This window comes from Peromyscus leucopus, chromosome 13, assembly GCF_004664715.2.
Source record: "Peromyscus leucopus breed LL Stock chromosome 13, UCI_PerLeu_2.1, whole genome shotgun sequence".
NCBI lineage: Eukaryota > Metazoa > Chordata > Mammalia > Rodentia > Cricetidae > Peromyscus > Peromyscus leucopus.
This window is the reverse complement of record NC_051074.1, coordinates 63,755,281-63,770,341: the sequence shown is the minus strand read 5'-3', so window position 1 is coordinate 63,770,341 and position 15,061 is coordinate 63,755,281. Positions and strand designations below refer to the sequence as shown.

Here is a 15,061-nt window from a genome sequence, read left to right as displayed (position 1 = left end):
GCCCAGGGGAGGTTTATTGTGTGCTTATGTGCTTCTTTGTCTCCATCTTTGGTCGAAATATTAATTAATAAGGCCCAATTAATTCTAAACTTAGACTCTAATTACTATAAGAAATCAGTACAAAGCCCAGTATTGTTCAGTGTCCCTGAGCCTTGGAGGGGTTGATACGGAGGTTTCCTTTAGGGTCAGGCACTGCCATCACTTACTCTTGGCATCTTGATGGGTTTCTGCATTCACTACCCCACTGTAAAAGGCATCTTCTTTCTAGATGCAGCACACTCCAGGAGTATAACCAATCTTAGACTGCAGTTTGACAGTGTGGCCTTTTAGCACAAAAGTAGTCCCTCTTGAGGCCCCAGTCAAGAGCCCTAACCAAGTTCACAGATCAAAGACAATCAGAAAGTGATTACTTACCTCATTTCCAGTCATGCCGGCACTAGAGGGTGCATCCTGCCTCTGAGGTTATTGTGATATCTAGCCACATCACAGCTTAGTAATACTGTTAACAATACCCCCACCCCAACCTGCACAGGAGCTTGGCACCGTGACAGCTGGACAAGGGAAGAAGCTTGTAGCTCAGCTCCAGCTTGATTTCTATGTCCTGTAATCATAGTGTGACCAAGAACAGTGGCCTTGGTCTGTGTTGTTTGTTGTCCCTGGGGCCTCTCCAACCACTCACTAGTATGGAGGTATCCCATTCCTGGCACTGCAATTGTAGTGTAATAACCCATGGCTTCTAGGAAAAACATCATCCATATCCATGGAGGGTATCTCCTTCCAAAGGATTGTTTTTTGTTGTTGTTTTTCAGATTATATTTTTAATAAGGTTATAGAACAATTGATTTCTATGAGGCTTTTTCATATCCTTTTAGTGTTGGTTACCCCTTCTTTTTTTGGGGTGGGGTGGGTTGGAGAATTTATTCAGCTTATGCTTCCACATCACAGTTCATCACCAAAGGAAATCAGGACAGGACCTCGAGTAGGGCAGAGACCTAGAGGCAGGAGCTTATGCAGAGGCCACAGAGGAGTGCTGCTCTTCATGGCTCATTCAGCCTGCTTGCTTGCTTTAATTCTTTATATATATTATCAGAAGATGGAAGGATCTTCCATGCTTATGTGGTTTGGGCTGGCATCCATGGTCTCTTAGAGTCTGCAGCACATTTGTCCAGGACCTTCTGGCTTTTACAGTCTCCATTGAAGAGTCAGGTGTAATTCTAATAGGTCTGCCTTTACATGTTACTTGGCCTTTTCCCCTTGCAGCTCTTGATATTCTTCCTTTGTTCTGTTGTTTAGTGTTTTGATAACTATGTGGTGAGGGAACTTCCTTTTCTGGTCCAATCTATTTGGTGTTCTGTATGTTTCTTGTATCTCTATAGGTATCTCCTTTAAGTTAGAAAATTTTCTTCTATGACTTTGTTAAAATTATTATCTAGGCCTTTGAGCTGGGATTCTTCTATTCCTATTATTCTTAGGTTTGGTCTTTTCATAGTGTCCCAGATTTCCTGGATGTTTTGTGTCAGGAATTTTTTAAGATTTTATGTTTTTTTCTTTTTTTTTTTTTATCTATTCTGCTATGACATCTTCAAGGCCTGAGATTCTCTGTCATCCTCTGTATTCTGTTGGTGATGCTAATGTCTGTAGTTCCTGTTCATTTACCTAGATTTTCCATCTCCAGAATTCCTTCAGTTTGTGTTTTCTTGTTTCTATTTCCATTTTCAGGTCTTGAACAGTTTTATTTGCCTTCTTCAACTGTTTGTTTTTTTTTTTCTTGGTTTTCTTTAAGGCATTTATTCATTTCCTCCAGTTTTCTTTGTTTTCCTCAATTTCTTTAAGGGATTTATTCACTTCCTCTTTAAGGACCTTTATCATCTTTAGAAAGATGGTTTTAAGGTCATTTTCTTGTGTTTCAGCTATGTTGGAATAGTCAGGGCTTGCTGATGGCTGAGCTCTGATGGTGCCATATTGCCCTGACTGTTATTATGTTCTTACCCTGGAGTCTAGGCATCTGGGTTTGGGGTGATTATAGATCTAGGTGCTGATTTCTAAGTTTGTCTTTGTTGGGTGGGTGTTTTGTTCCTTGGTTTCTGTTTCTTTTTCTGGCCAGAGTGGCCTGTGGGTAAGTAGACAGTCTCCACCATAGTTGGGGGCTGGAATTCTGATGACCTGGATGGCCTCTAGTCTATCCAGGGATCCTGGGGTTCTGGGTGCTAATGTGGCCTCTGGTGCAGCAAGGGCTTCGGCCATAGGTGTGGGCCAGGACAAGATGATAAGGTGACTGTTGGGGATAGGCCAGGCATGCTCTGGGGAATGTTGGTGATCCATAGGCAGGGTGCTTACCTGAGAATCTGGCAGGTGTGGCCTCTGGTGGAGGAGGGGGCTTCCATGGGAGTTGTGGGCCAGGATATAGTGAAGATGAGAGGAGGGACGGGGGTAGGCTGGGCAGGCATTGGGGAATGTTGGTGGTCCATGGGGGGGGGGCAGCCTGGGGATCTGGGTGCTGGGGTGGCCTCTGGTGGAGGAAGGTTGGCTACCTCTCCTTACCACCTCTTTTCTACTATCATCCTACTTCTTCCCCCATTTGTAAGTTTTATAAAAATCTTTTATGTTTCATTATTGTGCCAAGGACTTAATGTGGATGCTTTCAATTTAAAAACGCATTTCTTTCTTAGCCATGGGGTTTATACTTCTTTCCATTATCAGCGCCCCCCCCCCACCTCTCTCAGCTAATTGTTTCTTAGGCCCTCCTCTTATTTGCCTCAGTGTCTTTCTGTGTCCCAGTAGATCTCACTGTGTCTTCAAACTCTCCTGGTTATTTTACTTAGAAAGGTGAGTTCAGTTCCCGAGAGTATTTTATTTAAGTGTTGTTTTACAGCTTCTTGTTGTTTTTTGTGATTTCAAAAGCTTGAATTGTCCTAAAGATAAGTTTTTGCTTTTAAAGTACTGGCTCCTTAGACAATATTTATTTCATAGGCGACAAGTGTTGTTTTGCTTAGAATGTCTTGTTACTCCAAATCTCTGATTTTCTCTCCCTGTCTTCTTTTTGTCCCAAGCTTCTGATTCTCTTTGTCTTTTTGATGTGTGAGCGAAATTCAGCTGTGAATGTGTGTTTGTGGCTGCTGTTGGCTGTCAGGTTCCCCTTGGGTGTCTGTCTATCTATCCATCATCCAGCCATCATCCACCCATCCATCCATCCACCCATCCATCTCCATCTGCTCCACCTGTCACCTCCCTTTCTTTTTTAAATTTCAAGCACAACATTAAACTGTGATTGATTTAGATATATTGTCACTATTTAGTTTCTTTAGACAAGAGATGTCTCTAGCATTATGCTGCTTATGTTGGCTGAGTTGGGCTGCTCAGGGTAAATCTAAATTGCCCTGAGTTCCCTCTAATTTCCTGGGACTCGGTTGTCTGTGTGTGCTCATGCTCTAGATACACCAGGCATCCTGATATGATCTACAAACTGGTAGTGTTGGCATCACATGGAAGCCTGTTAGGAACTGGTGTCAAAGGCCTGTTTTCAGGTCAACTGAGGCAGATCTGTATTTTCAAAGTCCTTAGATGCCACACTCAAATGTGGAAAACAGTTACATAGACCTCCATTAGCCGTGATTGGATGTGTGACTGGGAGTCACATGAGTCAGTCCTGTAGTGGGTCATTTTTTTCACTCTGTTTTGAGACATTACCAGATCTGTGCTTACTTTTGTTTTGTTTGACTGTTTGTTTTGATTTGGTTTGGGACACAGATTTATAGAAAGTAATTTCTGATAGATGACGGGAATTTTGCTCATCCTCACATGATTATTTTTGCATGAAGAATGTATGATACATGTGTTTATAATGTTCTAGTTCAGGTGCTGGAGAATGTCTACTACCTGGAATGTCTGTAAGTAACTGAGCAGTCAGCTCTCTCCTGTCACTGTCTTGTGTCATCCTGTTGTGTCTCTGTTCCAGCAGCCTTCATCCCCACACCACACTCTGGCTTGTGTGCTCGAAGACTTGTTCAGTATCAGAATCTCTTTGGATGTTTTCTCATCCTTGGTCAAAAACAATCCTAATTTTTGATTCCCCAACTGCTACTGGCTATCACCTCTCACGTGATTCTTCTCCCCATGACTTATCTTTGTAAAATTTGCCCCACCATGTTTCCCTTCATTGGACTGGACTGATGATGTGTTGGCCATTGGGAACCTTGGATACAGAGTGTCCATGTATCTCCTCCTTTTGTGACAAGGGTCTCTCTCTGTGTTTGGTCCTGGGAAGGATATTTGTTATAGGTTGTGACACCACCTTTGCCCCTACTTGAACAGCTTTTGTGGGGTGCTTTCTGGTGTAAATTGTTGGAGCTCCTTAGGTTATCCTTCTTGACATCTTTCTTCTCTTGGATATTTTTAGCCCTGCTCCAAGCTGAGTGAATGTCTTACTACCACTTGATTTTTATTTCTCAAACTGTGTACTTTTTTCAGAACTTAGGATTTATTTTCAGTTTTTCCTAAACTTTATTCATAACTATCTGTGCTTGCTTACTTACTTTCTGACTTAGTTGATGCTTTTTTTTTTTTTTTGGTTTAAATTCCATGTTATAATATGTAATTCCAGAGTCATTTCCACCGTGTTCTATCATTTCTCTTTTCTAAGAGAAAAGAGTTTTATTCTCTGCTATTTTATGTGGCTTGAAACATATTTGCAAGATCGTGGATGACACTGTTTCTGTTGTTACAATTCCTTCCTACATTCCAGCACCTACCTCTTCCCTAGTCCCAGTTTGAAACTAGGAGTTATATTAGTAGTTCATGCCTCTATCCAAGACTTCAGGCCCCAGCTTGGCCTAGCCTTGTCCTGGTTTTGGAGTTGGCTCTGTTCTTTCCTGTGACCCTGGCAAGTGGCTGCAGACAGTGGTCACAATATGTAAGTCATTTTGTTTTCTTCCAGGGAGGTGTTGTGTGAACTTCATGTTCTAAGTGGAAAGACTGATTTCAGTCCTCTGCTGGATTTTAATTTCCAAATGAGGCATCCCATTTCTGATCCTAACCCACACAGGGCCTCTTCCTTCAACCCCCACTTCCCGTTATGTAGTCTGCACACAACTGACCTTTGCTGTCATTGATGTTGTTAGTTCTTTTGAAATTACTTTAAACATTGTATCACCCATTTGGAAGAGGGAATTTCCACATGAACTTGTTCCACTATCTTGAACAGAGTATTTAAATGACTTCATTAGAAATGTATGTTATTTAGATATGTATGATGTTACGGAGCTTTACTGGGAAAAAAAGAGAAAGGTAGGGGTTAGCAGACCAGTCCGGCTTACATTGTTATACTCAAGGTAAAGAATAGAGTTGTCTGACAGACTGTGGACTCTCTAGTATAGTAAGGAATACAAAGTTGTCAGTTGGACAGTGGAGTAAAAGTGAGATAAAATACCTTACACCATTTTAATGTGGCAAATTCATTTTTGTGACAGCTACTTATGCAAGAAATAACTACAACATTGCTGTCTTTGTATCAGTGATGGGTAACTTCGAACTAGAGATGAGAACGAAATTCCTCAACAATTAATTATCGAGCAAGGGGGAACGTAGAGGACCATGCTCCTCCTTCGAGGACAGAGATAAAGAGACAGCGGATCAGACTGAAGCACGGTGTCACAAAGGGGGCAGAAGGCGCTGGAAGGCAGTTAGTTCATTTGGTGGATTTCTTCTTAAAGGAGTTGTCATCGATGTCAGGCCTGCACCGTCAAAAACAAACGTACAAACGAGCTGGCATTAGTTACTGAGGGAGAAGCCAGTGTGCTTGGGTGTTTGTTGTTACTTGAGGCAGGGTCTCTCTACACAGTCCCATCTGGAATTGCCTTGTTGCTGTGTAGATCAGGCAGGCCACTAAACTGCCTCCCGAGTGCTGGATTAACGGTGTGCCACACGGTGCCCGGAAAGAGATGCTAGTTTGTAAAGGAGGCTGGAGGAGAAGAGAGGTCCACGTGAGGAGCAACTGAGAGGATGGAATTTTTGTGTTTTGAGGGGATTTTTATTTTCCTTTTTAAGTGGAGGCAGAGTCTCTACAGTCTGTCAGGCTTTGTTTCTTTATTGAACTGATCTGGATTTTTTGTTCTTTTTCTATGGACTAGTCTGATGTTTAGTCTGAATAGCATTACACGCACTGTGGCCACTTGACTCTTGATGTAACTTCCACATGCTTTGTTAGTTTTCCAGATTATCTTCGTTTAGAGCCCAGTGGCAGCCGGAGTGGTGAGGAAGGAGCCCACTGGCTTTGGGCTGTGCCTCGTGTTCTCCATTTTTCTCCTATGTAGGGCACGGGGGAACTTCTCTTTTCTCTCCTCTCCTCATCTGTGTCTTTTCTTTAATCCACATAATCAGTAAGTCCTTCAGAGGCTAACCAGACTCTCCTAGTGCCCAGCTTTAAGAAGAGGCTCGTGTTACATGGTACATTATACAACCATTTACAAATGCTGTGAAGTTTTACAGTTAATTAAGTGGTATCATCTTGTAATGGATTATCCAGATTTATTAATTTATTTTTTCAAATCGGTGCACATTGGCACTGGGACAGTAATGCACTTAGTGTTCTAAAATTGGTACCGCAGCTCCTTAAGCACTGACTTGCGAGTGCAGGCGTGGCCATGGGCATAGGTGACAGCCTGCAGGCTGTGCTGTTAGGGGCATCATGGGGACTGCTTAGCTGTAAATAGCGCCTCACTCACGTGCTTGCTGTCCTTAACCCAAGCTGGATGTTTACCATTAGAGTTGCTCATTGGGTTCATAACACGTCTGATTTGTTTCAGATGAGGTTCCATGCCAGAATATACATATGCCTACACAAGCATGTAAACATGTACACACACACACACACACACACACACACACACACACACACACCATGAATGTAACGGGGGAGGAAGGGACAGTGAATGAAATCTAACAGTTTTCTGTGCTATGTTGATTATCTCAAGGGAGAAGCAGGCACATCTTCTGCCTTCTGTTCCTTAAATCATTCTTTCTTCCTGGTCACTTTTTCTAGTACCCTTCAGTGTAGTTGATTTTTTTTTTTTTTAATCTGTGGGGGCCTACCACCCAGTTCCCAAATAAATACATGGAGGCTTATTCTTACTTATGAATGCCTAACCTTAGCTTGGCTTGTTTCTAGCCAGCTTTTCCAACTTAAATTATCCCATTTCTCTTTAACTACATTTTGCTTCTGGGCGTTTTACCTTTCTTTATTCTGTGTATCTTTCTCTCCTTCTTACTCTGGCTGGCTGGGTGGCTGGGTGGCTGTGTGGCTGGGTGGCTGTGTGGCTGGGTGGCTGGGTGGCTGGCCCCTGGCCTCCTCATCCTCCCTTCTTCCCTTGAGCCTAGATTTCTCCTCCTATTTATTCGCTCTGCCTGGCAGCCCTGCCTATCCTTTCTCCTGACTTGCTATTGGCCATTCAGCTCTTTATTAGACCATAAGGTGTTTTAGGCAGGCACAGTAACACATCTTCACAGAGTTAAACAAATGCAACATAAAAGAATGCAACACATCTTTGTATCATTAAACAAATGTTCCACAGCAAAAACGAATGTAACACATCTTCAACAATATTCCACAACACTTCAGATTTTTCCTTTTCTTGATATGTTTCTAGACTAGGGAAAGTCTGTGTTTGTAAATAACCATGAAAATTTTCATGGTGAAGTTATGTAACCAAGCATTCGTGAAGATAACATATAGTGTATGGCCAGTATTTAGCCATAAAGGAATTAATTCACTATAAAAGTTTTTTTTCCTTAAACATAGCAATGAAAACCCAGTGCAGTTAGCTTTATATATGTTCAGAACAAAGGTAGAAACAGCTGTTTTTTGTGGGAAATAATAGTTGAAGGGAAAAAGACAAATAGCCAGTAAGCAGGGGCAAGAAACGTGTGTGAGTGTGTGTGTGTGTGTGTGTGTGTGTGTGTGTGTGTGTGTGTGTGTGACTGTGACTGTATGAGTGTATGAAGAAGGAAATTTTAAAGCAAAATGAGGTAAGGGTGTTTGTAGTATGATAGTTAAACATTTGAAACTAGGGCCATTCATAAAGATTTTTTCACAAATGAATTACAAAATGAGTTAGAGCAGAGAACATGATTTAGAACTCTTCAGTATTTACTCAGCATTAATTTTCAAGTCATGCTTATCAGCATATATGTGACCTGAAGTTACAAATCTCATGTGTTATTTTGTATGTCTTCTAATATGTTGTATATAATCAGGCCTCTGGAACGTTATTGTTGACGTTACATCTTCTGTATTTCTGTATCACAATTGCAGATTTACCTAAGTGGATTCTTTCCAAAGCTTGATGCAGACCACAGCTCCACAAGTCTTTCAACCCCAGAGAGAAGTTTCATCTCTATTAATAGTCGACCAGTACATCAGAAAGATATATTAAAGGTAATCACTTTTAGGAAGAAAAATATGGATCAGCAATTTAATATCTTTTAAATAATTTTTTCTTTTTCTAAGTTTTACTTTATGTGCCTGGTGCCTATGGAGGCCAGAAGAGGGCATCAGATTCCATGGAACTGGAGTTCCAGATGGTTGTGAGTCACCATGTGGGTGCTAAGACTGAATCTGGGTCCTCTGGAAGAGCAGCCAGTGCTCTTAACCACTGAACCATCTTCCCAGCCCCCAAAATTAAAAACCTTAACTCTGTCATTTGTCAAATTGTTAGGGACCACTTCTAAGAACTTGATTTAAAATAAGGAAAAGAAAAATAAATGAAATCCCTTTCATGGAGCAGGTATTTTACTTATGTTTCATTTATTTTTCACAACTTAAAGATGCATTATCGGCCCCATTATGAGTGAAGAAGCAAATGTTAGATGGTTTTTAAAGTATTTATTTACTCACTCTTTTGCTCATGCCCTTGAAACAGGATCTTGCTACTAGTCCAGGTTGGCTTTGAGTACTGGAACGGTACATGTATCACCACACCTATTAAATGACATCCTGAAGGGAAGTAACCGGAAAGTAGCAGGGGGTGATTTGTACCTTAGGCCTTCAGATCTCCATGGCACTGTGGTTAACTGTGACGCCAAGTGCATTGAGTGTGTACATCTTAGGAGAGCCTGCGCTCCATGCAGGGTCAGGGCCTCTGTGGGACTGTCCTCCTCAGGCAGGGCCTGCGCTCCCAGGCCAGCAGTCACATCTACTTACCCTTGTCGGTTCACACTTTCGGCAGCATTTACAGTTGGTAATAACAAGGCACTTTTGTCTTTTATTCATTGCATGTATTTCTAGCTAATTCGACGTTATTATAATCTGAAGTGCCTCAAGGAATCTACTCGATTGTATCCCATTTTCTTTCTGAAAATTGATGTTCCTTCAGCTGAGCTGGATGTAAATCTAACACCAGATAAAAGTCAAGTATTATTACAGAATAAGGTAACTTTTTTCAAATAAAATTTTTATGTATTTATGCTATTTATAAACTTATACAGTCTTAATTGCTCCCCTATTAAAAAGGCTTTTTTATATTTTTGTTATTATTTTAGATATTGTCCTTTTTTCCCAGTGTGCCCCTAATATATGTTCATTTGTATTCTTAGGAATCTGTTTTAATTGCTCTTGAAAATCTGATGATGACCTGTTATGGACCACTACCAAGTACAGAGTCTTGTGAAAATAACAAAGTAGATGTTTCCTCAGCCAACATGGCCACTCGTGAAACAGCAGAAACAGATGTGCTCTTAAATAAAATGGAATCATCAGGAAATAATTATCCAAATGCTGACACTTCAGCTGTTCACTTCCAAAATGATGAATCTAGAAAAGACACTAATCATTATTCAAATCAACAGATAAATGTAAATGACCACTGTGATGGTCATTTTAGTAATGAGCACTCTGGCATTAATAAGGACGCTAGAAGTACATTTCAAAATATTCCCATGAATAATTTATCATCAGAGGATGCCCAGAGTAAATATAGTAAGACTAACCTTGCAGGTTCCAATGAGCATATCCAAGGAGAAAATGGCAGGAATGGGACAGAAGAACGTGGGGGAGACAGGGGAGAAGCATTTCTTGAGAAATCTCTGGAGATCTGTTCAGATGACTGGAGCAAGGGAAATGTGTTTAATGCGATGGGAGAGAATATCGAACCTGTGAAAATTTTAGTGCCACAGGAACGTTTATCATGTAAAGTTAGCAATGAGAGTCACCCAGCCCTTGGCCCAAAGGATCTCAGTGATGGTCCTTGTAGCAAAACACCCAATGTGATAGATAACAAATCTGGACAGCTTACAGCCTATGACTTAATTAGCAACCGCGCAGTCAGGAAGCCCATGTCAGCAAGTGCCCTGTTTATTCAAGACCATCGCACTCAGTTTCTCGCAGAAAATCCCAAGACGGGTTTGGAGGCTGCAACGGCTCAAGCTGAGGCACTGTGGGAGACGCTGAGTGAAGAGGAAAAACTGAAGTAAGTTTCCAGAGCGTCTTGTGCCCCGACGCTCAGCTGTTTCCATTCTATATGACTCACGGGTTAAAAGCTTTCTAAACTTCACATTTATGAAAAACAAAAACAGAAAATGCTTCTTGGCTTGACTAAAGTATCTTTCTTGGTATCGTTTTTTTGTTGTTATTTTTGAGAATGGGGTATATGATTTTTAATTTTCGTTTTGAAAACATTTGTCATGTTTATTCCTTCCTCACGTACTGTGTGCTACAGCCTCTTTGGTCTCAGTTTGACTCTCCCCTTTATTTTATTTATGTTAAAGAAGTCTGGAGAAGGTTTTTTTTTTTTTCAAGCTTTTGCATTAGAGTTGTTTTTATACGTATTTTGCCTGTTCCCTCCTTTTAATCGGTCCCTGAAATAAGACCCAGTAGGAAGGACTGCACTGTAGGTGCGGAACCAGCTTAGTGCATTTCTGCCTATATTCAGTGTAACGTGTGGCATCTAAGATTTATCTGTTGCCGATTTATAAATTGTAGTGACTGTTTGGGGGATGTAAATAAGTGATTTGAGCTGATTAAAATATTATTAGTATCTTCAGAGGTAAGTGTATGTCCCAAAACAGTGTAATGCGTATTTCTAGCTGGCTTGTACTTGTTGTGGGAACCTTTTCACTTGGGAGACATAAACAAACATGGATCCCCTTTCTTATAAGGCACCAAAGCCAAACCTAAGTACAGTTCCACCGAAGTCCATCTCAGGAGATCAGTAAGTTTATTGGGCTTAATTACAGGAGGATCAGGGGCCCCAAATGAGCTGCACCCCCAAAACGTCTGACTCCAGCATAGCTGTGCAGATAGAATGTCCCCTCAGGTCACCTTCCACCCTCTGTGTTCTTTATTTCTTTGTATTCCCTCCACCTCCTGAAACAGTGACGCCATATGCAGTTAATCAGAACTGCACACAGCTGCAGGAAAGGTGAAGGAAGCCAGTCTGGAGGCTCAGGGAGGGTCTGATGACCCTCCTCCTCCTTCCTCCCATAGGGAATGTCGACAGTCAGCAGGTTCAGTCTTCAGGCTCGCTAGCAAGCAGTCACAGCTGCTCTGGTGAAGACGATGGCCGTCACCCTGCATGGGTGGCACTCACACATACAATTGTATGTCAATGCAGAATGCTGCATTTTTAATTATCTGGCCCACCAGAAAATGAAGAATAAAATTAGATTTCCAATCACATTATTATCTAATTATTTCAAAACTGTCAGATATCTGGGGAAATATTTAAGTATAGTCAGTCCATCACTTCTGGTTTAAAATTCGTTCTAAATAAATGATGTAGTTGATTACCTTTTTCATGTCTTCGTTTAATTCAGTCTTAGGAATAAACTGTCAGTTACAAATAATAGTGATGACTATTAACACGTAAAATACTGAGCTGTATTAGAAAACTGTTACTAAAAGCAGCAAAGATGAAGTGTTTGCTCTCTTCCTAAATATCACACACATGACAGCGTGTTTAGGGGAGGGTGTGTTTGTGCTTTGTTCTGTTCCAAATGTTTATCAGCGTGAGATGCAGTGAGCCTGTTACCCCATTTCATCCCAAGCTCGGTTCTGCTTTGTGAGTAGCTCCCCCATCATCCCTCCTGCCCCTCATGGTTCTGAGGCACATCAACTTCATAAATGTGTGTATGGGTCCTTAAGAAATAAAGGTATACATTCATATTTTAGGAATAACCATAATGTAATTGTTGTCACATCGTTTCATATGTACAGATGCTTTGCCTGCATGTGTGTCTGTGTGCCACATGCATGCCTAGTGCCCATGGCAGCCAGAAGAGGATGTCAGACCCCCTGGGATTGTGAGTCTGTATGTGGGTGCTGGGAATCGCCCCGGTCCTCTAGAAGAGCAGCTGGTGCTCTTAACCATGGAGCCATCTCTCCAGCCCCTCGTAACTTTGTAAACAATTCAACTTAGTACTAGCCAGTGCTTACAACACTAATTATTTCATAAAATGTCAGATTTTTAAAATCTTATTTTGAACTACTGTACAAATAGGCTCACACAATTACAGTTGTCTTCAGTTTTACCTAAATGATACAGTTATGTAGTTTAAAGATGAGTGAGTTCTTTGAAACTTCACATGGTACCCCATAAATGTGTGTAGTTCTCGTGTGTTAAGTTGTCTGAGAAAGAAACATACTTCTGGTTTCTGGGGTGTGGCGCTGTGCGAACTCAGGAGCGAGGAGTTTCTCTCAGCTTGTGAAGAGTCAACACTAGCCTGCCTGTGAGTCCCAAATTGTCAGACAAGCCTCCTCCGAAGTTTTCTTTAGCAGCGTTATGAAATCCATTTAGAGCAGGCCTCAGGGACTGCACCTGGGACCTGCAGGCAGCCACTCTGTGCTGGCCGTTGGGGTGCTGGGGTGTTTGTCTCTCGTGGTGAGGAGCAGACGAGGTAATGGCTGTTACAGAACAGGGCTTTGTCCACTGTGTAGAGTGATTTCTGGGTTAGTGTGATTGCGGCTTTTAAGCTGTGGCGTGAAACTTTGTGTTGTAAATGGCAGTTTTCATTTGCTCTAAGTCAGTTCAATTGACATGGGATCCAGAAACACAAGGGTGCAAGAAAATACTGATGTCTTGGAATCAGATGCACAAATGATTTGTTAAAAAGCAGAATGTTTATGTTTCAGGGACAGAGGTCCTTGGACCATGATCCACTGATCGGGGCCCTTGCACCGTGATCCACTGGATCGGGCCTGTCCGTTCCCCCACAGCTTTCTTTCTATAATCCTCAGTTCTGCAAAGAACAGAAAGTGACCCGAGTAGACCTGGGAGTGCAGCTTAGTGGCAGAGCACCACTGCCTTGTGTGAGCCCCTGGCCTCTGTCCCCAGGACCACTCCACAGACCCTCCCGGCTCCCGTACCCTCTGTCACAAAGGGGACCTCCACCTCCCTGAGGACCTGGCCTGCGTCCCACCACCAGGGTGGACCCTCCTGCAGAGCTTCCCTCCTGCTCTTCTCATTTCCTCCCTTTTCTCCTCCCTCCCTCCTTTTCTCCTTCCTTTAGGAAATACTTGTTAAGGGTGTTCTGGCTAGTCGCTTCTGTTAAAAATAACATACATTTTCTATTCATAAATAGTATCCTCTGCAGTTTGCCATCTAGTGATGATAGAATTTTATTAGTTTTTTTATTGAAATTTTATTTTTTACTACAATATATTCTGGTAATGGTTTCTTCTCAGCTCCTCACAGTGATCTCCACCCCCATACCCATCCAACTTAATGCTCTCTCTCTCTTTTTATCTCTCTCTTTAAAATACAGAGGATCAAGAAACACATACACAAGTCACAAAAGCACAAAAACAGAAACCAAAATACACACGGAAAAGACTAATAAGACCCCCCAAAAAAGCCCAAACAGTCTACAAAAATGCCATTGAGTCCATTTTGTGTTGATCATCTACTGCTGGGCATGGGACCTCCCCTGAAGTGTGGTTTATATACACTGGAGAAAACTGATTTTTCCTTTATAGGTGGATATAGTTCATGTCCACCCCCCTCTCTCAGTGCTGGGCCCCATCTGCCTTGAACCTGTGCGGGCCCTGTGCATGTTCCACAGTCTCTGAATTCAGATCTGAATCATTCCTGTTGTGTCCGGAAGACACTGCTTTCCTGGAGTCCTCCATCCCCTCTGCCTCTGCCAATCGTCAGGTCTCCTTGTCTGCATGGAGGACTGAGTCCTCCTCAGTCTCACTGTGAACGTTGTCCATTGTCGGCCTCTGTTCAGTGCCTTCTACGGTCTTCATCGTAGAACTGATGCCTTTTAGAAAAGGAAGATATGGAGAGTTGGGAGAAGACTTAGCAATTGTCTCATGTATGGGATAGAAAATGGCTTCCTTGTAGAAAACTAACCGGGAAGGTTGTAGGGAGTTGCCACGGGAGACAGTTGTCACAGGAGAAGGCACACCGTGCAGCCGAGGAAGTGAAGAGACTCTGGCACAGGTGAGAATGTGCTGAAGAGAGATGGGAAGGTGGGGCAAGTCCAGGACTGGCCAGAGTTTCAGCATCTGCTGGGAAAGTAGGGTGGACTCGGGCTAAGGATGCTTAGGCCTCTTCTGATCTTTTTGTCCTCTTCTTTTCCTTACCTTCCTCTGGTGGGTTAGAGTCCAGGTGTGAACCATGTACCTCCCCTGCTACTCAGGGGAGAAGGGTCCTTCAGTCAGTAGGTCTTCATTTGAGCTTTCATTTGCAATATATAAATATATTCCTACTTAAAATAACTAAGTGATGTAGCAATTTGGATGTTACTGGAAATGATAAATAAACTTTATAATTCAGTGTAGCCTTTAGTCTCAGAAACATCATTTGACCTGACTGGTTAGTCAAGTCAGTGTGGATACTTTCCATTCAAGCTGCTAAGTCCCTTAATGGCATTAAATACAGAGGTAGCATCTGCTCTTACTTAACATTTACCTCGTATTATTTTGGACATAACTTTTTATGTTTCCCAAGGAACTAATTAAATAGACTTCTTGAATAAATCAAAAGATTAGTACCATATGCAAAAATTTGCACATTATAATTAATTACAAATGGTGACCTTTATCTTGAACTCATTTTCCACCCCATAGGAA

The 15,061-nt window shown here is 41.9% G+C and overlaps 1 protein-coding gene across 7 annotated transcripts in view; it reads left to right on the top strand.

The window, feature by feature from the left end:
* The window catches only part of Pms1 (PMS1 homolog 1, mismatch repair system component), an 86,976-nt gene that overhangs the window by 56,262 nt on the left and 15,653 nt on the right, over window positions 1-15,061 (top strand). For all 7 annotated transcript variants that reach the window (XM_028886861.1, XM_028886870.2, XM_028886878.2 and 4 more), the window contains 3 exons: window positions 8,306-8,428; window positions 9,278-9,421; window positions 9,586-10,457. In XM_028886861.1, coding sequence (XP_028742694.1) covers window positions 8,306-8,428; window positions 9,278-9,421; window positions 9,586-10,457 — 1,139 coding nt within the window. The remainder of the gene's footprint in view (window positions 1-8,305; window positions 8,429-9,277; window positions 9,422-9,585; window positions 10,458-15,061) is intronic.